General features: G+C 34.6%; 1 protein-coding gene across 4 annotated transcripts in view; it reads left to right on the forward strand.

Annotated features, from left to right (window-relative positions):
* The window catches only part of GABRB2 (gamma-aminobutyric acid type A receptor subunit beta2), a 154,658-nt gene extending 127,281 nt beyond the window's left edge, over nt 1-27,377 (forward strand). For 2 of the 4 annotated variants that reach the window (XM_087955503.1, XM_087955502.1), the window contains 3 exons: nt 4,985-5,095; nt 16,880-16,930; nt 20,945-27,377. In XM_087955503.1, the coding sequence (XP_087811629.1) occupies nt 4,985-5,095; nt 16,880-16,930; nt 20,945-21,292 (510 nt within the window). In that variant the 3' untranslated portion in view covers nt 21,293-27,377. The remainder of the gene's footprint in view (nt 1-4,984; nt 5,096-16,879; nt 16,931-20,944) is intronic. The other 2 variants (XM_026681638.2, XM_087955504.1) reach the window with 2 other exon arrangements.
* Nucleotides 27,378-27,675: the final 298 nt, after the last annotated feature.

A 27,675-nucleotide genomic window follows, 5' to 3' on the forward strand; every position in this document is an offset into this window, starting at 1 on the left:
CTCAATCACTTTCTCCACTTCCTCCTGCGCATTCTTACCCGGCTGCCAGCTTCTTTGTGGCGGCCATTACGGACCGCTGCTGCACCGTCCTGGGAAAAGGGGTTCTGCCGGCCAGGGAGGGGGTCTGCAACACCCCAGTCCCTTCTCCGGATCCCCCTACCTTCAGCTGCCCCTGCAGGGCAGCCTAGCTCCGTACCCGTGTGGGTCGGAGCCCCAAACAACTAGCGCGGCAGGGATCGCGCAGCTTCGCAAATCCCTGCCGCTCGGAAGCCGACAAACCGGAAGCTCCCGGCTTAGAATGTTTTATTAATGTCACATGAAATACAATAGCCACATGAAATACAAACAAAATAGCATAAAAGGCCGAAATGAAACAAAATAAAAACCCTGTTTCTGTATCACTCCCTACCAAAATGTTGCTTACTTTCATTCTTTTTATTTTGGCACAACAATGGCTGGTTGAGGTTTGAAAATGCTAGAAGCCGCTAGGTTGAGAAATTGCCTTCTATACCATATTCTTACAAAAGAATATAATAAACAAAGCAGTAATGTGAGGATCTCAGGGTAGAAAAATAGTATGTAAATTCTGAAATAAAACAATGGAAGAAGGAAATATAAAAAGAATGGAGTGAAAACCGCCTAATTTAAAAAGAATAACAGTTAATTGGGAACTTGGCTCTTTTACAAACTTAAAAATGAATGCAGCTTTTAAAAAATCAATTATAGTGTTCTGTGTAAATCAGATCTTCTTCCTATTAGATTGATGTTTGGGATTTTATGGAATACAGTCAATACTCAATTTACAATCATAAGGGGCAGCAAAATTTCAGCCATGTTGTTAATCAGTAAGTCATGGCATCCTGTGATTAGACCTGCTTTTTCAACTATTTTCATGGCAGTTGTTATGCAAATCACATGGCATTAAACAGATCGTGTGGCTTTTAAGTCGGAATCCATTCTCTCCCCCAAAGATAGCAAATCACTGTCATGTAACCATTGCAACTGGTCATAAATGTAAGCCAACTATCAAGCACTTAAAACATAGTCACAGAGTGGCAGTGTGACATTTTACATCAGTTGAAAGTGTTTGAAAGTCAATAAAGCCCCATTTCCAAGGCCATTGTAACCATGTTTGATCATAAGTCAAGGACTACCTGTAGAACATTTTATAAATTGGCTAAAATATGATTTAAAAAAAACAAATAGCTTTGTTTAACAATGATACAGCATATAGAGGTCTACAAACATAGATAGAGAGATATTCATTTCCTTGTTTTAAGAAATATATCAACAGTAGTCTGTGCTTATTTTATTATTATTATTATTTAGTTTTCTTATATACTTTTTATTTTGCTTAAAACAGAGGTATATTTTTATTTTAAAAATGGTATCTATGAATAAAAAGATAATTACTGAGGTTGTGTGATTATTATTCAATATCACAATTAGTAATTGCTCTAATAAAATAAGTATCAAAAGAAAGTATATCTATATCTGAGGGACTATCTCTCTCCATTCTTATCATCTTGTCCCCATTAGATCTAGCAGAGAGAGTCCCATCAACTTGGAACCTACGTTTGGTGGGTCCTAGAACACATGCCTTCTCTAAATGGTCCCTGCCTTAAGAAATATCCTTTGCTTCAAAATTAGTTTATGTATATCCATTTTGATATCCAAAAGGCCTTCAAGACTGGTTATGTTATCAGGCCTGGGACTCCCAGGAGACTGGCTGAGATGCCTCTATTGTTGAGGTTGCCACTGTTATCTCTCACATCACATAGAGTTTGTATATTTGATTTTTTTAATGATATTTATTAATATGGATTTTTACATTGTTGTTTTATTTCATTGTTATGTGCTACCCAGAATTTCTTTTGTTAGATGGGTGACTATATAAATTAAAGAAAGGAAGGAAGAAGATTGAGTTTAATTCAAAATTTCTGCATTTCTGTAGAGATTTTATGTAGAGATAAACTCTATATTTATTATTTATAAATATTTAGAAAAACAAAAAAACTAAAAATAGTATAGATGAATATTTAATTTATGACTTCATCCTTTGGAATCCAAATTACAAAGTGCCTGTTGACATAAGCTTTACATCTCTAAACTGAATTCTAAATGTTTTGGAGAATATGTTAATTAATGTTCTCTCTTGAGGGGCAATGTCTATAAAAATAATGTTATAGATTTGCACTATGGCAAGAAATCATGTCAAATTTTGCACAGGTAGATTCAGAAGTATTACGTGATAAGTAAATATATCCTGTAGGAATCCTGTAGAAAGCAATTATGGTAAATATTTTGATTTGCAAATATACTCAAAAATCTTCCTCTGTAGAGATTAATGAGACTTTTAAACAGCAACATTTGGGGGATTTAGTGTCATACAGAGGCCAGAAAAAGAGTATTTGATGCATCTGATGCATTTCCACATCATGCACAGCAGAGTGGTAATCAACAGGTTCTGACCAGTTCTGGAGAACTGGTAGCGAAAATTTTCAGTAGTTCGGAGAACTGGGAAATGCCACCTCTGATGGAGATTTTACAGTATCCTTCCCCTACCACACCCACCAAGCCACGCCCACAGAACCGGTCGTAAAAAAAAATGAGTCCCACCACTAATGCAGAGCCCTAAATTTTAGTCATTCCATTACTTCCCCCAACCTCATCATCCCATCCAGGTATGCAGTGATGAAACAAAACTTCAATAAAGAAATAGCATTCAGAAGGTCCATGCCTTTCTGAACTGCTCAGTAGTTCTGAAGTTCTCTTAAAGTCTTACAATATTTTAAGCTTCTTTCAAATTATTTTGGAGAGATATCTCATCTCAAGGAGCCACAAAAGTGTTCTAAAGCAACCTAATTGACTTGGTATTCATACATTGGCCAAATCTGATTCTATAGTACCCTAAGTTTAATCATCTAAACCAGAATTTTCAGCTGAATGTGCAAACACTGAGAACATCAGCACTATATGGTGATTGCAGCAGACTTTACCAAAGGAAAGATATTTTCAAACTTAATCTCAAGAGCTGATTTCCATTCCATCAAGATGACAGTATCTGTATAGAATACAGTTTTCTTCATTTTATTTTCTTTGGATTGGACAGTTGGGAGAATGCTACCATTTGAATGAAAGGAAAACCATTAAAAATAGCATATGTGTTACTGAAATGTCTGCTAAAATATATGTAATAGTCTAATAAACTGAAGCAGCCTAGTGTTGAAGATTAGTACATGAGCTATGAAGTACTTCAGTTTCATGGGGAGGAAAGTGCTTTGCAGCATCTATAGGCATACATCCAGAACCTATTGGGGACACCTAAAACTGGTAGATCTTTCAATAGAAGATAATATATGCAGCTCGGGGGTCAATTGTGAAATTCTTTATGTTCTTTGCACTTGGTTGTTTGCTTACAGACATTTAATTACCTAACTATATAGCATCATCAATGCAAGTGTTTGTGAAGTTTGCTACCTATTTTTATGCAGTAGTTTGCCCTGCTGGTTTTGGAAGAGTGTAGTTTTCTCCTTGGCAGTTGCTTAATTAGAGTACTATTTTCTGCCCCTACCAAACTCCCCCACTCACTCACACTATTATCTAGCTGGCTAGTGAGATGTCTACAAAGAAACAACCCAGCCGTGGGAGCACCAAGAACACCAAAAGCAGTTTATTTCCTGGGAAAAGATATAACTGCTTTAAGATATTATACGAGTACTCCTAGACTCTTTTAAAATCCAACATTTTGCATAGTTATAATAAGGGTTTCTTTTTTTAGTATATAGCACAATGAGATAGCACACAGAACATCATATTAAACATTGCCTTGCACAAAGGGAACATTTGTTAATTCATGATATTTAAGGACTGGAATCACACAATTTAACATACCCAGTCCTAAAATGTAAGAATAGGCAAGTAAAATCAGAGTCTTGCACATAGAATGGATTTCTAATGAGAAATTCTCTTTTAAAATTAATGATATCAAATCTGTTAATATTAAAAGAACTATATTAAGAAAAGGGAAATACTGGGAAACAGTCCAAGAATGCCAAATAAAATTAAAATAATTTTGGATGCCTCACAATAATGAAACAAAGAAATCACTATAAAATCAATGATATAACATAATATAACATTATAAAAGACATTATGGCAAGTGCAACAAAGTTTATTTTACCTCACATTCTGCTCTTATTTGTTATACAATTTCTGTGTAATAATATGCAGTTTTTGTGTTTGTTTCAATTAAAACTCTTAATTCAGATCTGAAAACACAATAAATCTACCCCAAAAATATGTATGCATTGATTTGCTGAATTAAATTATAATATACAGTTTGAATTTCCAGTGTCTTCATGTGGAAAATCTCCTGCCATGTTTTTTTTTTATGAATTTCCATTTTGTTTTGTTCTAAGTGTGCCATTTTTCTGTGCTAACCCTGCATGGAAATAACTTGGAAACATAGTTCGAAGACTATTATATTGAGTATTTGCCAGAGGAATTTGTATGTTAAGAACTGCCACTTCAATATTTCAGCAAGTTTTACCATTGGCTTTAAAGGAACTTATTCCTCCATATTTAGTTTTGAATCTCCTGTACTTGACTTTCACGTTCTTTATTTTCATTTTTCCCAAGTTCTTATATATTTAGTACTTATAATCAGGCTTCATGTGAGATTGTGTAGTCTCTTCTATTTTGTCATGTGATCTGTACTATTAGCATAAAGATATTTGATGGAGGACACAGATCTATGTAGCAAAGTCACATTCTTTTTCCTTCTGTTGAGTTTCTTATGTTCTGTTACCTTCTTCTGTCTCTATGTTTAGAAATAATGGAATGTAAAATCTATCATCCAATTTCAGAGACATTTAGAGTTACTTGATTTACAACTACTATGTTAGTTCTAGTTTTGCTCACCATTCCCTAAGTAGTCAAATCTAAAAAATTTATTTAGCATATTCTCTACTTTGTCTTCCAGATCTTTTATAAAGATATAAAACAAAATGGGACCGAATTGCGATCCCTGGATCCCACTGGAAATCTCTCCCCAACTAGATGGACTGCCACTTACGATTACCCTCTTAAAACGGTTAGATAGCCAGTTTTTGATCCATTTGATTGTATTAATTGTCCAAGACATCTTATGTTGGCCTTCTAACCATAAGATATTGTATAGTACTGTATATGGCATGCTTTACTAAAACCCAGATAAAGTATCCATTACATTCTCATTATGTATTATATTGTAACTTTTACAGCCAAAGAACAATTAACAAATTATATATTGCTATGCCAAAGTTTATTAATTGATTTAGCTGACTTCATTTTAAAGCCATGTTGATTTAGCCTTTTGTGCTATTTTTTCTGTTCAAATATATCCTTCTTTTGTTTAAAAATTACAGAACAGTTAAATAAGGTTGTAGAATAGAATCAGAATGATCTTATTTCAACCTTTCAGTAGGAAAAATGTCTTCATTTAAACTCTTTTTTTGTCAAGTATCTGATGATTGAAAAGTCCCTTTTAGAGATGTATTTATGTTTGTCTTAAATTTATTTAAGCCATATTGTTTGTTTGTGTTTATGTGTGTTTTAAAGTAATTGTTTAGTATAATCTATTTTCCATCATATTGAATTTTAGCTTTGCTCACCCATTCCTATTGTTGTTATGTGAGTTGTTTTTACATTTTAATGTATTTATACTTAACATGTTCCTGGAATCTTAATTCATATTCTTATACTCTACCATCTTAGATTTGCTTTGCTTCGGATTACATTTAACTCTGCTTTCTTTGGTGAACATTTTTCTCTTCATTCTCTACATACAGTGTATAATTCTATAACAATAATGTCTTAGCTTTGATTTTTTCATGGATAGTTTGTTTGGGGCCTCTGAGACATACACAACTTCACCCTATTTTCTGTTTGGGGAGCACCAAATTTTTTCATTATTATTGCTCTAAATAGTTTAGTAAACCTGCCACAATCTTGTTACTAGCATGTTTAAAATCATAATTATCAAATATGTACTAGACTAGGAAAAAACAATATACAAATGCTAATGAAAGAATTTGTTAAGCAATAATAGATGAAAACACTATAGAAATCTGTGGCAGATAATGTTCATTTATATATTATATATATATATATATATATATATATATATATATATATATATATATATATATATATATATATATATATATATATATATATATATTCATTCTTAAGTTTTCACAGGTACTTACATGTATGGTATTCAGCTTTGTTCAGGTATTTTCCCACGTCATTATAGTTGTGCTTTGAAAGTTGTAGCAACATTTGCAGAATCTCATCTGCCATCATCAGGCTTCTGTATTGTGTTCGTCTGTGAGTCAAACTTTTACAGTTGTTTGTGTAAAACTGTAAAAGTCTGACTCACTGAAGCAAACACAAATGCAAAGCACTGATGATGGCAAATGAGATTCTGCTGAAAAGTTGCTACAACTTCGCTGCTTCAGACTATAATGACGTGTGATGACCACGAACAAAGCCGAATACCATCCACATGTAATACCGTGACAGAAAATTAAAATATATATATATATATATGTGTGTGTGTTGTGTGTGTGTGTGTGTGTGTGTGTGTGTGTGTCTTTGGTTATTCGGGTTTTCTCCCGTGTAAGATTGGAAGTATCTAGGCAACGTTTCGATGAAGTCTCATTCATCATCTTCAGGCTTGTGTCTTCGGCTCTGTGCTTCTCGGAGTAATGTGAGCTTGCAGCTGCTTCTTCTTTTTAACTGCTAGTGGGGGTGTGACTTGATTGGGTGGGGGTTTGGTGTGTTCTGATTGGGTGGGGGTGTGTTCTCATTAGTTGGGAATTTGGCTGTGTTCTCATTGGTTGGGGGGTTGGCTGTGTTCTGATTGGCTGGGGGGGTGTTCTGTTCAGGCGGGGGCTTGGTTGTGCTCAGGTTAGTCTTAGTTGTTGGGGGATTTGAGCTGGTGAGCCAGAAAAATATTATCACAAACCCAAACTCTGGCTCAGATACGTAGATGACACCTTCATAATCTGGCCACACGGGAAAGAAAAACTGAACAACTTCCTCACATACCTCAACAGCCTACACTCAAAAATACAATTCACCATGGAAACAGAAGCTAACAATCAACTTCCCTTCCTAGATGTCTTAGTATACAAAAAAATCCAATGGCTCCCTAGGACATACCATCAACCAGAAGAAAACACATACAAACCGCTATCTACACGCACTCTCACACCACCACCCAGCACAGATCAATTCCGTAGCCGAGACACTCATCTCCAGAACAAAATGCTTAGCCAACGAACAACACCTAAAAATCAAACTACACACTCTCACTAACGTACTAACAGCCAATGGATTCCAAAGAAAGAAGATTACCCACCTAATCCAAAAACAAACCCCAACCAAAATCCAAGAAAGATAACAAGAGAACGACAAAGCCCTCCTCCCATATATAACAGGCACTACAGACAAAATCAGCAACATCCTCCAAAAATACAACATTAAGACAGCATTCTGCACAAACAGAAAAATATCCACCATCCTAAGAAACTCTAAAGACAGAATCGAGTTAGAAAACCAAGGAGTATACGAAATCCCATGCACCGCCTGCCCCAACACATACATCGGACAAACCAACAGAAGAATTAGTGCACGCATTGAAGAACACAAGAACTCAATCAAAAAAGAAGAACTGACCTCTTCCCTGGTCCAGCACCTCAAAGCCACAGGACATGAGATTGACTTTAAAAATACCAGAACTATCGCCAAAACTCAACACTTCAACAACAGAATAATCAGAGAAGCCATAGAGATAGAAAAACGCCCACACAGCATGAATAAATGAGATGATACCTCCCGCCTACCAGCCATTTGGAAACCCGCCCTCATTAACAAACAAGTACCTAACATGAAGAATAACACCAGACCCACACCCACGAAGGCCACACAAGATGCTACCACCACACTTCCACATAGAAAGCAGATTCACACCCACACAGATGATGAGACATGACCACAGACCAGAAGCCGTACCGCAGTTGCATCACTACCCACTTCAAACCCCTCCGACCCATACATGAAGCGAACTGACGCCCAATATGAAGATGTGGCATGACCACAAAGCCAAACAACAGAATCACAGCTCACCAGCTCAAATCCCCCAACAACTAAGACTAACCTGAACACAGCCAACCCCCCCACCTGAACAGAATACACCCCCAGCCAATCAGAACACAGGCAACCCCCCAACCAATCAGATCACAACCAGGCCCCCAACCAATGAGAACACAGCCCCACCCAATCAGAACACAGCCAAGCTCCCACCCAGTCAAGTCACACTCCCACTGGCAGTTAAAAGAAGAAACAGCTGCAAGCTCACATTACTCCAAGAAGCACAAAGCCGAAGACACAAGCCTGAAGATGACGAACGAGATTTCGTCGAAATGTCGCCAAAATACTTCCAATTTTACGTGGGAGAAAACCCGAATAACCAAAGATCCACACACATATATAGATATAAATATAAATATAAATATAGATATAGATAGATATAGATAGATAGATAGATAGATAGATAGATAGATAGATAGATAGATAGATAGATAGATAGATAGATAGATAGAGATGTGTGTGTGTGTGTGTTCTTAAGTTTTCGCGGGTACTTACATGTATGGTATTCAGCTTTGTCCGGGTATTTTCCCACGTCATTGTAGTTGTGCTTTTAAAGTTGTAGCAACGCCTCGGCAGAATCTCATCTGCCATCACCAGGCCTCTGCACTGTGTTCGTCCGTGAGTCAGACTATCACAACCATTTCAGTTTTGTTTCACTCAGAGATTGTTTCTATGCTGCACAAATGTTATGGAAATCTTTGTATATCCCCCCTCTTTTTTTAATCATTTTACAATTGTTTTAGATATAATACATAACTCCCAATTTTGATTTTCTGAATCAGTGGGATATATATATATATATCCCACAAAATTTCATCATGCAAAAGCGAACATTGTTTAATTTGTTACCTGAAACTGTTTTAAAGCTGTTTACTTGCAAGATAGACTCATTTATAACTCCCATCTCTTTTATCTATGAATTACTGCATAGTTGAGAGATAAAGGAATTTTATCTAAATCATTTTACAATTGTTTTAGATATAATACATAACTCCCAATTTTGATTTTCTGAATGCACTAGGAAACAATTCGATTCACCAAAAGATTTAGAGAAGGTAGAATAAGAAGATGTGATTTTGGTTAACTCTATCAAGAAAAGGGGAAAAAAGAGGGGGGGGATACAAAGATTCCCATAACATTTGTGCAGCATAGAAACAATCTCTGAGTGAAACAAGTATGCAGTGTAACTCATTATAGAGAGTATGACCACAGACTCTTGATCTGCTGAGTGTGCTGTTTAAGTATTTTGTTCTTTCCTTATTTTCTCATGAGCTTAAATATTACACTAAATTTGATTTCAAATTAGAGGATTCCCCTTTATTAAAAAAATGACAAATGACCACTCAGAGTAGAGGTACAGGTGAAAATAACTTGGAATAGCCTGATCTCTCAACTAAGATTAGGACAGCCACATTCCTTCCATCATTTTAGAAAGCAATAAGACTGACTTTTCCAAACCCTTGGGACAAGGGGTGCAATATAATTAAAAACCCTAACACCTGGGAAGGATTACTTTTAGATAGGAGGCCAAATAATATGTTTTATCTTGTTGACTGTGTTTTATTGTGAGAATCCAGAGGACATAAAGATGTATCTAAATCAATAAACAAAATAAGAAAAGACAATGAGCATCTTTCATAGAAAGAATCATGGAATTGTTTCTAACTTCTTAAGAACAGGATTATGTGACCAGTAAAAAAGAAGGCAGGGGATTTCAAATGGAGGGATCAGAAATATTTATTTATTTTTATTTATTTATTTGATTTGTCAATTGCTTACAAGATAATAGGTATAAGTATAAACATAGTTATGAATACATGGATACATATAAGAAAATAAAAGAAACAATAGGACAGGGACGGTAGGCACGTTGGTGCGCTTATGCACGCCCCCTACAGACCTCTTAGGAAAGGGGTGAGGTCAATAGTAGACAGTCTAAGGTTAAAGTTTTTGGGGTTTGGGGAAGAAACTACAGAGTCAGGTAGAGTATTCCAGACATTGACCACTCTGTTGCTGAAGTCGTATTTCCTGCAATCAAGTTTGGTGAGATTAACCTTGAGTTTGTATCTATTGTTTGCTCTTGTGTTGTTATGGTTGAAGCTGAAGTATTCGTTGACAGGTAGGACATTGCAATGTATGATTTTATATACTCTACTTAGATTGGACCAAAGGCGGCGTAGTTCTAGGTTTTCTAGGTCTAGAATTTTGAGTCTGGTGGCATAAGGTATTCTGCAATGAGTAGAGGAGTGGAGAACTCTTCTTTTGAAATATTTCTGGATTTTCTCAACTGTGTTAATATCAGATACATAATGTGGGTTCCAGACTGATGGTCTAGCAAATGTTTTGTATGCTCTAGTTATTAGTGTAATATTACCAGAGAAAAAGCTACGTAAGATTAGGTTAACAACTCTTAATGCCTTTTTGGCTATGTAGTTACAGTGGGCTCTAGCACTTAGGTCATTCGAGATGAGTACTCCAAGATCCTTGACAGAGTTTGGATCATCAACAAGGTCTTGACTATTCAGCCTGTATTTTATTTTCTGATTTTTTGCCAATAAGTAGGACAGAGCATTTATTTGTTGAGATTTGAAGTTGCCATTTGTTTGACTATTCTGATACATTGTCGAGGTCTTTTGAAGGGTAGCAGTATTATCTGTGGTGTTGAATAGCTTTACATCATCAGTGAAGAGAATGCAGTTGCTCTTGATATGATCACAGAGGTCATTTATGTAGAGTATGAAAAGAGTTGGTCCTAGAACACTGCCTTGAGGGACACCACTGTTGACAGGTACAGAATTTGATAGGATGTTTCCAATTTTGACCATTTGTTGTCTGTTTGACAGGAATGCTTCTATCCAGTTATGCAGGTGTCAAGAGATACCGTAAGATTTTAGTTTTAGGAGTAGTTTGCCATGTACCACTGAATCAAAGGCTTTAGAGAAGTCTATGTAGATTGAGTCTATTGCTTTGCCCTGATCGAGTTGTGTAGTCCATATATTTTTGCAGTCTAAGAGTTGCAGATTGCAGGATAGGTTTTTTTCTGAAACCAAATTGTTTATTAGAGAGTAGGTTGTTTGTCTCGAAGTGGAGGATAATGGATTGGTTAATAATTGATTCCATGACTTTACAGGTGATGCAGCATAAGGAGATTGGTCTGTAATTTTCAACTAGGCTGGGGTCTCCCTTTTTGAAAATAGGGATGACCGTGGCTTGTGACCATAGGTTTGGCACCTATTCTGAGTCACCGCCCAACAGCCTCTACCTTAGGATGCAGTGGAGAATATATTTCTTTTTTTAAAAAATTCCACACCAAGTTTATATAACAGTTTGTGGAAATGACCTTTGGGAGAAAAGGGGAAGATCCCCATTAGGGCAATGGTTAGATAAGCAACAGCTTAGCCCACAACAGGAATGTAGGCATGAAAAACATCACAGAAGGGAGTTTCCTTTCTCCCTCGGCTGTAAAGACAACGAGAGAGAAATGAACTTGCAAAATTATTTTAATGTAATCTTACAATAAAATTAGAGCTAATTCTTCTGGGCATGTTTCTTGTCTGGACTCTTCACAAGGTTGATAGTCCCCAATCAGAATAGTGCCATTTTAAAGCTTGATCTTTCTTTCCTATATGCCAATTTTACTCTTCATTTTTAGAGGATTGTTATGCTGGTGGAAATACGGACATATAGTATCTTAGATGCCTTTACATAATTTCTTTTCAGTATTTCATCAGTTTGGAAAGGATGATAAGGAAGGAAAAGCCTTAACTCAGGTTAATACTGACAGGAAGGGAGGGCAGAATGGTTAAGAATGGAATACACAGCTGAATTCTGCGCTGCTGTGAAATTGTCTTTCAAATAATGTTATACTGTATTATGAAAAATATGGATTTTTTTTCCTCTGCAGCTGGATTCAACCACATTCCAACTCCAATTTTTCTTTTGCTTGCTTCTGCTGCACCAAATTTAGCCTCATCTTATTCTAGTTCTGAAGACTTATCCTGCTTTCAGACAAACTGACATTGTCTCAAGACTATTTTTTTTCTTCTTTTTCTGAAATTTCTTTTGATTAGAAATGATAGAAAGGGGGAAAGCATTAAGAAAATGCTTTTTCCTCCTGAGATTCCAATGGCAAGTGCTTGTTCTGAAGATTTTAAAGAAGAGAAAATGCTAAACAAGTGGGAATTTTAATGCAGGAAAGGGAACAGAGTGCAACTTCACAGAGCAAAATACACAAAAGCCTTAGTAATATTTTCCCCCTTTGGTAACCTGTTACTTAGCTATTGCTTCAATTGATGGAAATAGTAGATTGTTTCTGGTCTATCTTACCTGTGGCAACTTAAGAGAATGCATACAGCACACCTTTCTCAAACCTTTGTTCATAAAAAATATGAGGTAGGTTAGATTAAAAAATAGCATTCCCCCCCCCAATAACTCAGTACTTTATCCAGCTTAGGGTGGCAATGAACCATGGTTGTCTTACAGCATCAGAATAACACACTTCAATTCTTAATTGAGTCTAAAACCAAATGGCATTTGTTTTTTACCCAGAACAGAATTTCTTCTATTTCTAACAATTCTTCCCCAAAAAAAGATAAATCCCCCCCCCCAAAAAAAGTTGAATTTTTCATCATGTAAAAATGGGTTTACATGGCTCCAAAATAACACAGAAGTTGTAAAATTAAAGATATATTCAATAAATGAATTTTATTTGTTCCATGCTAGTCACACTGAATTTGCAGTCTTAATATTGCCAAAAAAAAAACTTAAAACATTATTGATTATATCTGTTATATAGAATTTGCTCTGAACCATTAGTTTCCTGAATACAATTGTTTGCTATTTTCCCTTAGCCTTATGCAAGAATGTGATAAGACTGTAATATGAGGTGATGAAGACAATAGCAAACTGTAGACTGTTCCAGAAAATATAGATGGTAGCTTCAAGTATTTCTGCAACAGAAATCCTGGTGACATCATCACCAAAAAAGTCAAATCAGCTAATCAGCTGTGCAAGACTCTTTATGCATCAGAATGATCCCAGAATTCCATTTTCACTTAGTCCTAGGACAGAGTTTCTCAATCTCAGCAACTTTTAAGAGGGGTGAACTTCAATTCCCAGAATTCCTCAGGCAGTATGGCTGGCTGGGAAATTATGGGAGTTAAAGTCCACTTCTCTTAAAGTTGCTAAGGTTGAGAAACAATATCCTAGGACATTCACAAACAGGGTCTAAGATACAATATAACAGTCCTTTTACATAATCAGAAACTTTATCTTCTAGTACATTTGGAAAATAAAATACTTCTTGCCATGGCAGTATTCTTCTCAGGCAACATATTTTATTTCTGGGGATATATTTTTTTCGAGTCTATATTTACATACAAAATACTGGTGAACAAATGTTTTGGATCAAAACGTTGAGTTCAAAACAGCCTGTTTTGAGTAGGAAACAGCTGCTTCAAATGTAAAATGTTGCTATTCTGAGAATTTTACACTCCCCAAATGCTTAAAATAAGAGTGGGGTTCATGCTGAAAACATGATGTTCCAAATTCAAAATAATTTGATTTTAAAAAGTATTCCTAATTTAAAGGTTCAGGAAACGTTCTATTTAGAGCTTCAGGCTCTTTTTGAAATAAAGTTGATAAAGTCTTCTATCTCTCGGCTACAGTCAAATTTCAGGATCCATATTTAAATACCAGTTTAACTCTTTCTATACTTGATCACTTCATTTTTAAGCAGTCTAGCATTTGTTCTCATTAAATTGTGGCATAGTCATCTAAAAAAGGATTTCTGAAATAAATCAGATGATACAATTGCCTTTTTTAAAGATTGCCTACAGGGCCCAATTTGTCCAGTACCTTCAAGAATGCTTTTTGCATAGATCTTCCAGTGTCTGTATGTTCATGCATGCACATTTGTTTGGGTATATGGGTGTGTAGCTCCTCGTCTTATGGATCTGTAGTCAGTTTAGTTGTTAGGGCAAAGCCAAGCCAGATACAATTAAACATGAACAGCAATTCAAATGTTAGGGGAGTAGAATAGTCATTGGGCTTGCTTGGCTGCACTCCAAGCTATTTTGATTATGTCTATTAGAAAGAACATAAACATATTTCCAATGGGAATTGTTCTAAAAATTGTCCTACCTTCTGGAATAGCATCTGTTTGGAGATGTACATGGTTCCCATTCTCCTGAGGTTCCAGAAGTCTCTTAAGACTTTATTCTGTTTCAGGCTTAGGATTCTGTGGAAGCCCTAAAAATTCTTTTTTTTTTTTTTTTCATTTTGGAAAGTGCTATTTTAGTTCCAACAGGCATGTATTTTTAATAGAGTTTTAACATACCGTACATAACGGACATATTGTAAGCTGCCCAAATTGTTTTTGAGTTGAGCAGTTTTAATAAATCAAAGAAATAGCCTAACAGAGTATTATTTAAGCAGAAAAAAACACAATGAAAGAGGCATTGTTATGTATAATGTTTATAAGTAGTGACAGGGCGTAAGTTAAAGAGGTGGCAATACATTTCAACGCACACCCTGTGTCCTATATACTTATTTCTGAAGTGAGGATACAATCACAAACAGCCAAGGCTTGCATTACAATGATGGGACACATTTTGTTTCTTTATTTTGGTTTGTAATGGATGCCTATTATGGTGTTTATGACAATCCTTCTATCTCCTCTGATAAATAGTTTGGTATATTTTTGAGAATAAGAGAAGGGGAGAGGAAAGGGAAGGGAAGGGGAAGGGGAAATCAAGTTTAATGAAAAGATGGACTGGGGTGACATGATAGCAGTGTTCCAATATCTCAGGGGTTGCCACCAAGAAGAGGGAGTCAAGCTATTCTCCAAAGCACCTGAGAGCAGGATAAGAATCAATGGATGGAAACTAATCAAGGAGAAAAGCAACCTAGAACTAAGGAGAAATTTCCTGACAGAACAATTAATCAGCATGCAATTGGACTTTAACTTTTTAAGTTTTATTTCAAAATGTATTTAAGTTATGTAAAAGATAGGCCAAAAATCTGTAAAGTAATGCATAAAAGGATATAGCAATAAATTATCTGATGAGAATAGCTGAGCTGATGTCAAAAAAGGAATACAAAAGCTGTTTTGATTCTAATGATCTCTAATTGCCATTCAGTTCTAGAACTGTTCAGAAAGGTACGATAAACAAAATAATATTTAGTAAATAAGTTTAGGATAGCATTTAGCATTTTTTTTAAAGCTAGGAAAGGATAATTAATTTGTGTTTTTCTTTTATTTAGAAAGCTGCTTCATTCTGCTGTGTAAAAGGCAAGAAATAATGCAAATGATAGAATGCATATAAATATAATAATTAAAATTGTATTATATAATATTATGTTAAAACCACATATAGTAATAATTCAGATCCCTGGATCTCCTAGAGCAGACAGATCTTTGCTAGCTTCTGCAGGATCTCAGAGGGCAAGACATTACACAGAAGGCGAACTCCTGCAGAAAATGTAGGGATACTTTAGTTATATTTTTAGTGACTAGAGATCCTTAGCTTTCATTCCCTATAATAGATAATGTTAATAGATACCCACACTTTGAGCTACATAGAACTTTACAACTAACTAGCATTTTTAATTATACTCTATGACAACTTGGAGTAGTTAAAACCTCTATTACTTGGAATTAGGGGATAGACAATTTAAATATTGCAACCATCTCCCACATGTTTTGTTGTTCTGTTTACTATAAAAATCAGAATAAAATTTTGTGAATGGTTTGATTTTTCAGCCTATGTATTGCGAGCAACAAAATGGTACAACTCACATGTCTCAGCTTGCTAGTTATGTGTTATGCTAGCATATTTGATATTAAAGAAGAAAGTGAACAGTGCAGAAATTTCAGCCAGGCAAAAAATAATAGTCTATGTAAAATTACTCTCAGAGAAAAATAATTACTTCCCTTTGTTATAAATGAGCATAGTTTTGGATATTACATCTCAACTCATTGATATATTAAAATGTTACATGCAACTCCTTTAGATAGCCATCATTTTGGAGTTTCTAGGAACTGATTGGAATTGCCTTTCCAAGTAAGTATATAAAGAAAAAAAAATCAGCAGTACTTCAGGGTATTGTATAATTGATTTTTGGTCTATCTGTAAATTCCACCTGTTATATTTACTATGTAATAATTTAAGGTGATTATAAGATGCTTCCATGACTACTAATAGGAGTATTAATACAGTATTCATTGTATATTTTCATCATTTTTGTTTTTGTTCCATCCATTTTTATCTTTTCAGCTTTCTTCCTATGGAATTATCCTATACTACATCTAAAGTCTGTGTCTTATTGCTGTATAATCCTTAAGCGCCTTCTCAATGTTATTTTCACATCATTTCAATTCATATGTTGAGGGGAGAGGGGTGGGCTTGTTTCAACACCTACCAGTTTGGATATAAATATATACACTTATATTTACTTCCATTACAAATACATGTTGTCCACAGTGTCAGGGCTAAGACAACAACAGCATTTCTAAAACAAGGGCCTACAGTACTTCTGCTGCTTGTTGGCTCACACTGCCCTGTGCTTTTAATTAGTGTGCATAGTTTACAATAATAGCCTATAGTGCATTAATTTTTAATGAAAACTAACAGCTGATTTTTTTTCTAAGGAAACTGGTTTTGATTTTATTAACTTACAGGACAGAAGAATAATTGGCACATATCATTGTCCAGAAATGTATTCAACAAAGGTATATTTTATTGTTTTCTTAATGGTTTTATCCTTAGGGATGTAAAACTGAGGGTTTAAACTCATTGTAGATCCAATGGCACATTATTTGTGACCTGGCATCTTCATGCCAAGATCTTGTCCAACTTTGGTTGAATTGCAAAGGGTGTTCATTCTTTTGAATCATCTCCACATCATTTACCCAATCACCACCTAGTTCTAATGACAATGCATTATTCATTTCCTATATTGAACTACACTGTATTGTTTGGCAATGTTAGATAGCTCCCACATTTTTGCCTTAGATGACTGCACTTGGTGAAGTGATGTTGCTTTCTAAAGTCTGTAAAACGCTTTGGGATCCTTTCTGGATGAAAAGCGCCTGCAGAATAAATGTTTTTCACTGTTGTATTGTAAGCTTTTCTTTTGTTACAAGCATACATTTTCATTAGAAATGGGTGAACCTGTTCTGTTCTGAAACTCAGCATTACTTTCCTAACCAAAAAATACAGACCAGCTTCAAAAATTGATTCAATTGGCTTTTCATCTATTGAAGTTACTTCCTATTTTGGGAAACTGATATCTGTTCAATGTTTATAAATAAAAATACAAAATCTCTAACTTCCTGTGGCAGTTCATCCATTACTAATTTTCTGCTAGTAAATGATTTCCAGTGTGTTTTTAGAAGAGTAGTAGATGCCTCCAGCCTTCTCAAATAGTAATGTTATCTGATAATGTCTGATTGCAGAAAATTGATTACAAGACTAAAATACGAATCATACAAAATGACATATTCTAAAAACATATATTTTTCTTCTAAATTACTTAGAAGAAAATGCCCTATGCCAGCTTGTTAGTCATAGTATGTTCACTGAAATTGTATCTCTATAGCAGCCATACAAATCTTCAGAACTGATCATATGAAAATTTTCAGATATGAGATCTAAAGAAGGCTGAAGATTGGTTAAAGGTTTGGACATTGACTGGAAATTAAAAAAATGAAAAATAAACTTTCAGAAAGCTTGCCCACCCTGCTTGTATGATTCACTCCATACAACCTAACCACTCTTCCCCAAATTAACCAATGCTCCTCTTTTATGATTTCTGATATCAATGAAAATGTTATTTGTTTCACAACTGTATCCCAGAGTTAACTTTTCCTTTTAAAACTGTTTCAATATAGTGACTTAAACTTTAAATGAATTACCATTTGGCAAATGGTGAATTCTTCAGTGTTTAGTTCCATGAAATATACATGGAAATACTAGGCACATTTGTCTGTACTGTGCAAATATTATCATCCCTACCCATTTACCTGTTTGGGGAGTGGCTAGCTGACTTTTGGTTTCAAGGATGAAGTGGTAATGTCTTGAAAAATGACTTGGCTATGCTTATGCATATACATTACTCAGGGGATGCAGACATGATATGCTCGGTTCTCAGTATGTTTGTTTCATATGAAATGATAAAGGAACAGTCCTAGACATTCTGACTAAAATTATCAAATTCAATTTAATAATTGACAATGTCATATTTAATCCAAAAATAATAATGTACACATTTCTGCAAATGCATGAAACATTGTCTGTAAAATTCACAATACATAGTACTGTTTGTTTGAATATTTCTGAGAGACTGATGCAACATTTATGTGTTTTGTAAACCATGATATAAAGCAATTGTGCCACTGTCTCCCATGGCAGTAGGCAGGTTGACATACTCATTTATTACCAAACCAATTGCTTGCAGATCTCAAGTTTTCAGGTTGCCAGGAATATAGATCAGAATATTTTTTTCAAGCATACATCCCTTCATCCATGTGTCTTCCCAATGTACTTCCTTTTAAAAACAAAGCACTGGTGATACACAGCATTGCCATTGTGATGCATATCTAATTGAGATATGTGTGACTGTTTAGATATGTGGATCAACTCAACATGGTTGGATCACCGGGGCTCCTAGAGCCAATTACTAGAGTAGCAGTATTTTGTTCACAATTGCCTGATTATTTGTTTTAACTGATTTATATGACTGCCCATCTCACAAATATACCTCTGGGCTTGTAGTTTTTTACAAGTTAAAATAATACTGAATAATAACAAGATAACAAATTAGTCCTAGAAGCTTAAAATGACAAACAAGGAAATCAGCATGTCACATGTTTGCCAAACCTTCTGACCCCAATGCCTGGGAAAACAACTTTAAGGGCTTCCTGAAAGGTCAGCAGTGAGAGTTGTCATAGGGCTAGCCCAGAGAGTATGCATCTCCAAATGGCAAGTTGTGTGACAGAAAAGGCATGTTTCCTGGGTCCCACAAGAAGACAGGACTTGTCTTCTGACAGACTTGATTTGACTGGTAAAGACCATTGGAGAAGGGGCAGTCTTTCAAAAATTTTGACTATTTTCATTTTTTTTCCTCTTCATCTTGGGATATTAAAAAAAGCAAGCCTATTAAGAGAAAATGCATTCAATAATTTTTTGAGAAAAATGGATTGAACTGTTCCATTCTCACTAAAATGTTGCATATCATGTGAGTCAGTTTGATATCTGTTAAGATGACTTGCAAATATTATAAAATATTTCTAAAGTTCTTTTGTTTTCAAATACAACATAGTTTTCTAAACTGATACGCAGTGTATTAACATTAAGTTTAATATAAACTTAACTTGAAAAATACATTTAATGCTCAGATCACTGGAAATCAAATGATTACATATTAAGAATACACTTTTTCCTAACATAGATAAAAATTGGTGCTATTTTTAATCAATAATTCACGGACAATGAAGGTATAACCCATATTTACTTCTGAATAGCTGAGAGTAGCATTTGCAAAAACATGAAATTAGAAATATTGAAACATATTAAAAATATAATCCTGGCCGCACATTTTTTTAAATTATTCATATCTGATTCTTGGACATTGCCTGGACAAATCCCTACAGTTTTCTTGGCAAGATATTTTAGAAGTGGTTTGCCATTGCCTCTTTCCTAGAGCTGAGGGAAAGTCACCCCAGCTGGCCTTTGTGCCTAAGGCAGGATCAGAACTCATCATCTCCTAATTTCTAGCCTGATACCTTAACCATTATGTCAAACTAGCTTTTCTCTTAATTAAAAATATAAAAAAATAATATTAACTTTTAATATGATTTTACTATAAAATGAATGCCTGGTTATTTTGGCTTTTGAATTACAACTAAATGCTATACCTAGTCATTGCATTAATAAAATAATCCAGGATTGATTTTTTTCATTTTATTTTCTTCTCAATGATATCCTCACTAATAAAACTTGATGGTACCAGTATGAACATAAAAGAGTTTCTCTGACAATGAAAAATTAATGATCTTTATATCAAAGTGAGCATTGTAAGCCCCCACCCACCCAATGACATGTTTCAAAATTATTTTCAGTGGAGTTAGCCCTGCATACAAACAGCAGAAGAAATATAACAAAAGTCTTGAGGAAAGTAGGTGAATACTTGCACTATCTTATGCTACATTATTCTTCAGTTCATTAAAAATACTGTTAAGATGTTCAGAACTAAATGATTAGGCCAACAAATAGTAGCTCAAAATGGCAAAACTACAAACTTCTGAGATTCAGTGACCAGATAAAGATACTGAAATGTGTCATATAATCTATCTACCTGAGCTATATATAAAAAAAATTATCAGCCTATGTTCGTATTCTGACTATGCAATGCTTCAGATTTGAAAGCAAAAGGGGACTTTAGAAATTACGAGACATATTTTGTCTTGTCTAAAACTGCTTGAATGGAGCACATATTTCCCTGAAATTGCATGGCAATTCTGCTGTCTCAAGAAAAGATGTAGCTATTTTAAGGAGATAGAAACTGAACATTTAATGCGCTAAAGCATTAGTGGACTTCAAATCTGATGCACCGCATAGCCCTGCTGTGTATGCTTCTCTTTTAATCAGCACTGAGTGTTTAATGGCTTAGATTCAGTCTTTTAATAATTGGTGGAATTTGGTAGCTAATTTCACACATTAAGACAATTTCTTCTGTTTTCCAGATGGATCCACATGAGAACATTTTGTTGAGCACGCTTGAAATTAAAAATGAGATGGCTGCCTCTGAAGCTGTTATAGGGCTTGGGGAACCTAGAAGCAAGAAGCTGGCCTATGATACCTCAAGTATCCAGTATCGAAAGGCTGGTTTACCAAGACACAGCTTTGGCCGTAATGCTCTGGAACGGCACGTGGCCCAAAAGAAAAGCCGGTTAAGGAGACGTGCTTCTCAGTTGAAAATTAATATCCCTGACTTGACTGATGTAAATGCCATAGATCGATGGTCACGCATATTGTTCCCGGTGGTTTTTTCTTTCTTCAATATTGTCTATTGGCTTTACTATGTGAACTAAAAACAAAGAAAGCCACACAAATATCAAGAACTGGATTTCTCTTCAAAATTGATTGTACAGCCAAATGTGGGACTTAGGGGGAACAAAATCTATTCAGGACAAGTTATTTTAAAACACCTTATTTGCTGGCCCACTCTATAACCTGTTCAGTAATATTTGGATTTCTTTTGCACAACTGTGAAGCCTATCAAGTTACAGTACAAATGTATACAATCTGGCTTTTTAAAGATATATAATTGCATTTGATGTTTGGAGACAGACCTGAAACTTGGTCATTTCATTTTTGGACGATGTTGAAAAGGGAAGCTAAAAAGTTAGGGTTGAATTCTCAGAGCAATTTCTGCTTCTCTGCTCATCTGGGTTAAACAGCATTATTTGAATGGAAAGAATATGGTCCTATTATATCAAAATCAACATCATATTCATATTTTACCTTTTTAATGTTAATTTGAAGCTACAGTAAGTCATAATGCCTGCCATCATACTATGAAGACATGTATTAAGTTGTTGATTGGATTAAGAGTTCTTTTTGGAAAATATGAAAGCAACTTACACATAATTGGGAAGTGTTTAATTGAGATATTGTAAAGTAGCATATTGATTACCATGATGTGAACCATAGAGCTACAGTATTTTGGAGATGGCCAATATGTCCAACAGTATACCATTAAATATATCTAGGAGCCTACTATTTATAAGTGCCAAATGAGAGTTTGCCGGCAGTTTCTTCATAGGTAGTTTTCTCTCCATGCTTTGTACTTTCTTGTGCAACAGAGAAAGCTGTGCCAAATGTTGTCAAACACAAGGATCAAGTAAACCACAAGTATCATGCAAATTACAAATCTTGATCATCAAAATAATTCCTAAATTATAGTTTGGGTTGTATTTCCTTCCTATTTAAAAGAGATTTGAGTAGATCATAACTTTCTATAGTTCAGATATTTATTTAAATATGCACACAGAAACCTCAAAAGAGTAAGCTTATTGTAAGGAACTGGATTATCTTCTTCATTCAATAATTTTGCATTCAGTTTTAGAACTTTTTTAAAGAGAGGACAATGAATGGCAGAGAGCTACTCATGTATTTTTCAGCTGAAGGGACTGAATTATTTTCATCATCAGTTCAAAAAATACATCTCCACTTTTTTTTCTCATATAATTATTTTACAGTTATGTGGCTCTCAATTATTCAGGTATATCCTTCAATTGATTCAATGGAATTTACATGGGATTCATATAAGGTAGCTGTGTCCTCTTGGAACAGAAGAAATATTGTTTCAGGAAATAAATGGATTATAATAGTTGGGGATGAGTATCCTTTGGAGCCAGAAATGTTCCATATTCTTTTTATTACATTTTTGTTTGTATGTATGTATGTATGTATATATATATTTCTTCCAGCTGATGGTTTCAGTAGCACAAAGGACTCTTTTATTTCTCTGTAATATACTTTAAAATTAAGCTTTCTAGGCTCTCTGCAAGCATACTTGGTTGAATTATGAACTTCACGCTTTGTGAAAAGGCTGGTCTTGTGACTCAGGCACAACAGCACTGAGCACACTTTCTTTTGTCATGTTTTCTTCCATCAGATGGGCAGTGTTTTAGAAAACCCCTTCCAAGACAACCCCTTGTCTTTTGGGACAAGTAAGATGGGTTTTGCTACATTCATGTGTATGTTATCTTTTTTTTTCTTTTGCTGAAATTGCCCATTAATTTTATAAAAACAAAAATGTGAAAATTATCAACCTTGGGATTTTTAGACATTAGGGGGAAAAAATCCTTTCTATCCTTTTTGTCTTCTCAGATTGGTTCAACAAGCCAGCCTTAGAAAAACTACAGAATCAGCTTCTAAAACTGCACTTTACCATAGCTGGAAGTTTATAGTACAAGCCATAATATTTTCTAACCTTTCCAAGGAGAGGGTGAATTTTACCCTGGGGGCTAACAAAGAAAGTACATATTCACCTCCATGAGGTCATTTATGTTATTAAGTGGAAGATGCTTCCAGGAGTAAATGAGAAATCACATTTCTGAATAAATTAATTCAAAGAGATACGAGGAACTTAAATTAAAATGAGGTTTAAAATAAGGTGAGCAAATGGAGGATAACACAAAAAAGGTTTAACTCCTCTAATACCAGCATGTGGTAGAGACAAAAACATTACACAGTTTACTTCACAAAGGACATTGAAATAAGCTACAACCATTGAATTTAACTGAAATATACACTGGTTTTGTTTTGTTTAGAGCCATGTTTTGCCTAATAATTTATTCCTTTAATTATTACTTTTTTTCAAGTTTTGGATGCATACTAGCCAGCAATTAAGGTGTTTTTTCATATATTAAATTCATCACCAAATTACAACTATATAATATGGCACAGTTTTAACCATATCTTTCAGATTAATGCTCTGTAAATATGTTCTGTATATGACTGCTACTAAGTTTAATATGCATTTTCCAACTAAAACTCATGTGCCATGTATATGTTTGTCTAAGGAAAGCTATGTTTCTACAGACATGGTAGTTTAAATGACTGGGAAGAAAGAATCAATTAATGTCATTCTGAACACTTGTAGCAAAGTTTGAATAATAGCATTGAAAGACACACCTGAGAATTTTTACCTTCTGATATATAAAATCAGCCAAACAAAGCACAATGCATAGATAACATGAGAGCAAGTACATATTGCTAGCCAGCTAAATATATCTAGGAAAACGAGCCTGCTAGGTAAAATATACATTTTCTTTAAAAAAAAAATAAGCTTAGATTTCAATTTCCCATTTAGTGAAATTAATTTAAGTAAGCCAAACTCAGACCATTATCGACATATATGATACAGATAAAGACATATTTCCATGTTTATATATATTCTTAAATGTGTACACATGTGTTTATATCTTATGTGTGTGTACCTACACATACATAGACATGCACACACATACATATGCATTTTTACACGGTCTCCTAAACTAGTGGAACCAGTTTGTGCATAGAAATGAATATGTGCCCATTGATATGTAAACCAAGTGGGCAGGTTGCTGAGTAAGGTGGGGGAGAAGGTGTCCCCATATTTACAGCTTCTGACCTTGGTGTCTCTTTTATATTGATGGGACAGTTCAAAATTCCAATTTCCTGCAAGTGTTTGCAGCCACAATAAAATTGCAGGACCACATTTACATCTTTTACATCTGTTTGGTGCTATGGAGGGTTGTTAAAAGAAGCAGTATATGATTCAAGGAAGCAACAATCACAGGTTCCATCCAGGTCCCCCTGCCCATTCTTAATAGGATGGTTATCGTTCTTGAATGATGAGAGGTAATTTGAGATGCCACCAGCAGATGCAAGGAAGAGGAAAGGCATATGGATTGAGTTGTTAAGAAAAATTGTCTCTATTTTATCTTCCTGAGAGTAAGATCAGGGCTGAGCTAGAGACACTGTCACCATATCCAGTCCAATTTCCTTTTTAATTAGCATTGCAGACCTGCAGTCCCTGTACTGCTCATAATAGCCTGGGTTTGAACTAGAATCTTGCATTGGTATTTCAAAAGGAATAAGCTAATAACAGTTGTGTTTCTATAGTCAACCAATATGTGAATATTTTTTGAGAACATAAATTATTAATGTATTTAAAATCTTACTATACAGGGTAACTGGGCATTTCTATATCAGCAGATCAATGCATATAATCTTACGAAGCATTTCACAGTGATAGTACTGTATCTTTTACCATCTAACAGAAGCTAACTCTCACATTGTTATGTTTATTTTAATTTTTTTCAATGAAAGCATCTCTACTAACTTTTTTAAAAGTCCTAATACCTAGATAGGAAAAGCAAAACTATGACATATTTCTCTGGGGAGAAAAGAACAAGAGGGTCCAGGTGCAATAGTTTAAAAATAGCGATCATAACATTTTGCTATCTGTACATAGGTCATACAATGTGAGCTATCGTAATTAAAAACAAAACAAAAAACTGTAAATATTATCAGATTTCTTAACATTTTTAACTTCTAATTTGTACTTTAACATAAGGCAAAAGGTTGATTCTATTTATGGTTTAGGTTAGTGTCCTAAAATCATGTAAATATTTAAATAAGCTGTAAATGAGATGTCAATAGAAAGAGTATTTGTTCAGTGATTTTTTTAAACTAAGTACAGTAAATGCAGTTTTCTAGCAGAACAATTTAAACACCCTTTTGCATAAGATTTGGATTTCAGAGGACAATTTCAAAATATACAAATAATAAGACTGGCATTATATGATTAAATTAGTATCAATGTAACCAGTTCATTTGTAAGTGGGGAGGGAGAAAGACTGATAAAAATGCTTAATGAGTGCCATTATCCATTGACTCTGGTGCACATGGAAATTCAGGCATATGTGGATACTTCAGAATAGATGTGCTGGTATGCTGCTTATACTAGCATTTCTGAAGCACTGCAATTTAGAGATAGTTTTTGTTGGTAAGGGTATCTGATATTGAAATGAATAAGGCAACCATTAATTCTGCAGAGCTTCTTGGGAAAATTAGAGCTATGTGCAGTTTGAGAATTGCTGCCTTACTTTTTCATGAGCCTATTAAGATTTTCATTAATAATGAGCCTGCAATTCTGAAAGAACTTCAGAATTAAATAGGGAGTGTGACCTAAGGGAACTCCTGCAGAAAGTTGGGGACTATCAAGTATTAAAAAGACCATACTTATAGTTAGATAGTAGTCTGTCTAATGTACCATGAGTCCTTAATAAAATACTTTATTACTTCTTAGCCTTAGCAACTTTTAAGACATGTGTACTTTAACTTCCAGAATTCCTCAGCCACCCATGCTGGCTGACAAATTCTGGAAGCTGAAATCCCCACATCTTAAAAAGTTGCTCAGGTTTGGGCCACAATGGCAGTCTTTTATCCAGACACAGTAACAATACTGATGATTTCCTCTTCCAGGAAATGAAATGGATATAATATAGATTTAAGGAACTATAGTTTTCTCATGAGTGTGATATTATTCTCAGAAAGACATGCACATTCCTTGTGCGCATGAGCATTCCCACTGTCTTTTTGAAGCTGTCTGGTACAAAGAGATTTGTCTGTCATTGTTTAGTATTCTGTTCCTTTCCAGCCCAACCCAATCCACCCAATGCCAAAGAATCTTTACTTAAGAAATATATTTAAAGGGAACGCTAACAAGATATTGCTTAACACCAAAGGTAAAGTTTAACAAAAATGCACTAGGAAATGTCCAAGAGAATTTTAGACGAATGGATAAAATGTTAATAAGTAATTACCATGTTATAGCTTATACCAATGGTATTTATAATCCAAGTTAATTAATTCATGATAAAGTGGAGTAGATTAACTTTGCAGGTTATATGCAACACATTTTATGTGTCAAATTATTTCAGTATTTTGATAATGAATCTATATTTATGTTATTATTTAAGTCTTAACTCCAAATACCTACAGTTAAATTCAATTTCTTCGAAATGTTTTTCTCATCACCAAAGTTCTCAAATTCAAATTTAGCAGCATTATATATGTTTGCATTGTTAGTGCCATTGAAGGATTCACCAGGGAATACATTTAAGATCCATTGTATAGTTTTAGTTCATGCAAGCATTTAAGACATCTAAGCACTCTATCATAGTTGACCTTGTTTTGAGATTTCACAATTTTAATTTGCATGGGTGTTTAAATGATTCTGTTAGTACTGTCTTTGCATCCTTCCTCTTCCTCTTTTTTTAACCTAGTACTATTTACTCCATAATGTAGTAATCATAAGACTTACTAATGACCTTGTAGCCTTTCTAATATGCACATAATGCACATTTTCCAATGGCTAGAAAATGCAAAATATTAGTGGATAACATTGCATCAGATTTTCATGTTTTTTCTCAGAAGGACTGCTAACCTCTGGAATAATAAGAGGTAGTAAAATGACTATTGTAAATTGAATAGCACATAAGAGATATTTTCTTGAAACTAAACTTATTACAGCCAGTTTCAGCATGTAAATATATAATAATGTTGGCTAGTGTGTAATTCTTAAACTAAAAAAAATATAAATAAAGGAAATATAAAAGAGCCTATTTATTTTTATTTTTATTTATATTTATAAGGTATAATCTTTCCATGATGGCTAGGGAAAAAAACAATCACTCTATTGCTGCAAAATCGAAGGTGTTTTATTGGGTCTGAGGAGCTTCCTTTTTTATTTATTGTTTTTCCAGACAAGTAAAAGGCCACAATAGTACATTTGTTCACTCTCTTCTGTGTATGCAAGGTCATGCAATGCAGCTTTCATGGAGATTTTGCCCATGCATATACCTTTAAGTATAACAGTATGGTGATTGGTAAGGGGATAGGAGAGAGTCTGGCTTGT

This window comes from Notechis scutatus, chromosome 2, assembly GCF_049901735.1.
Source record: "Notechis scutatus isolate UNSWTSFEM ecotype Mainland chromosome 2, rNotScu1.2, whole genome shotgun sequence".
NCBI classification, from domain to species: domain Eukaryota; kingdom Metazoa; phylum Chordata; class Lepidosauria; order Squamata; family Elapidae; genus Notechis; species Notechis scutatus.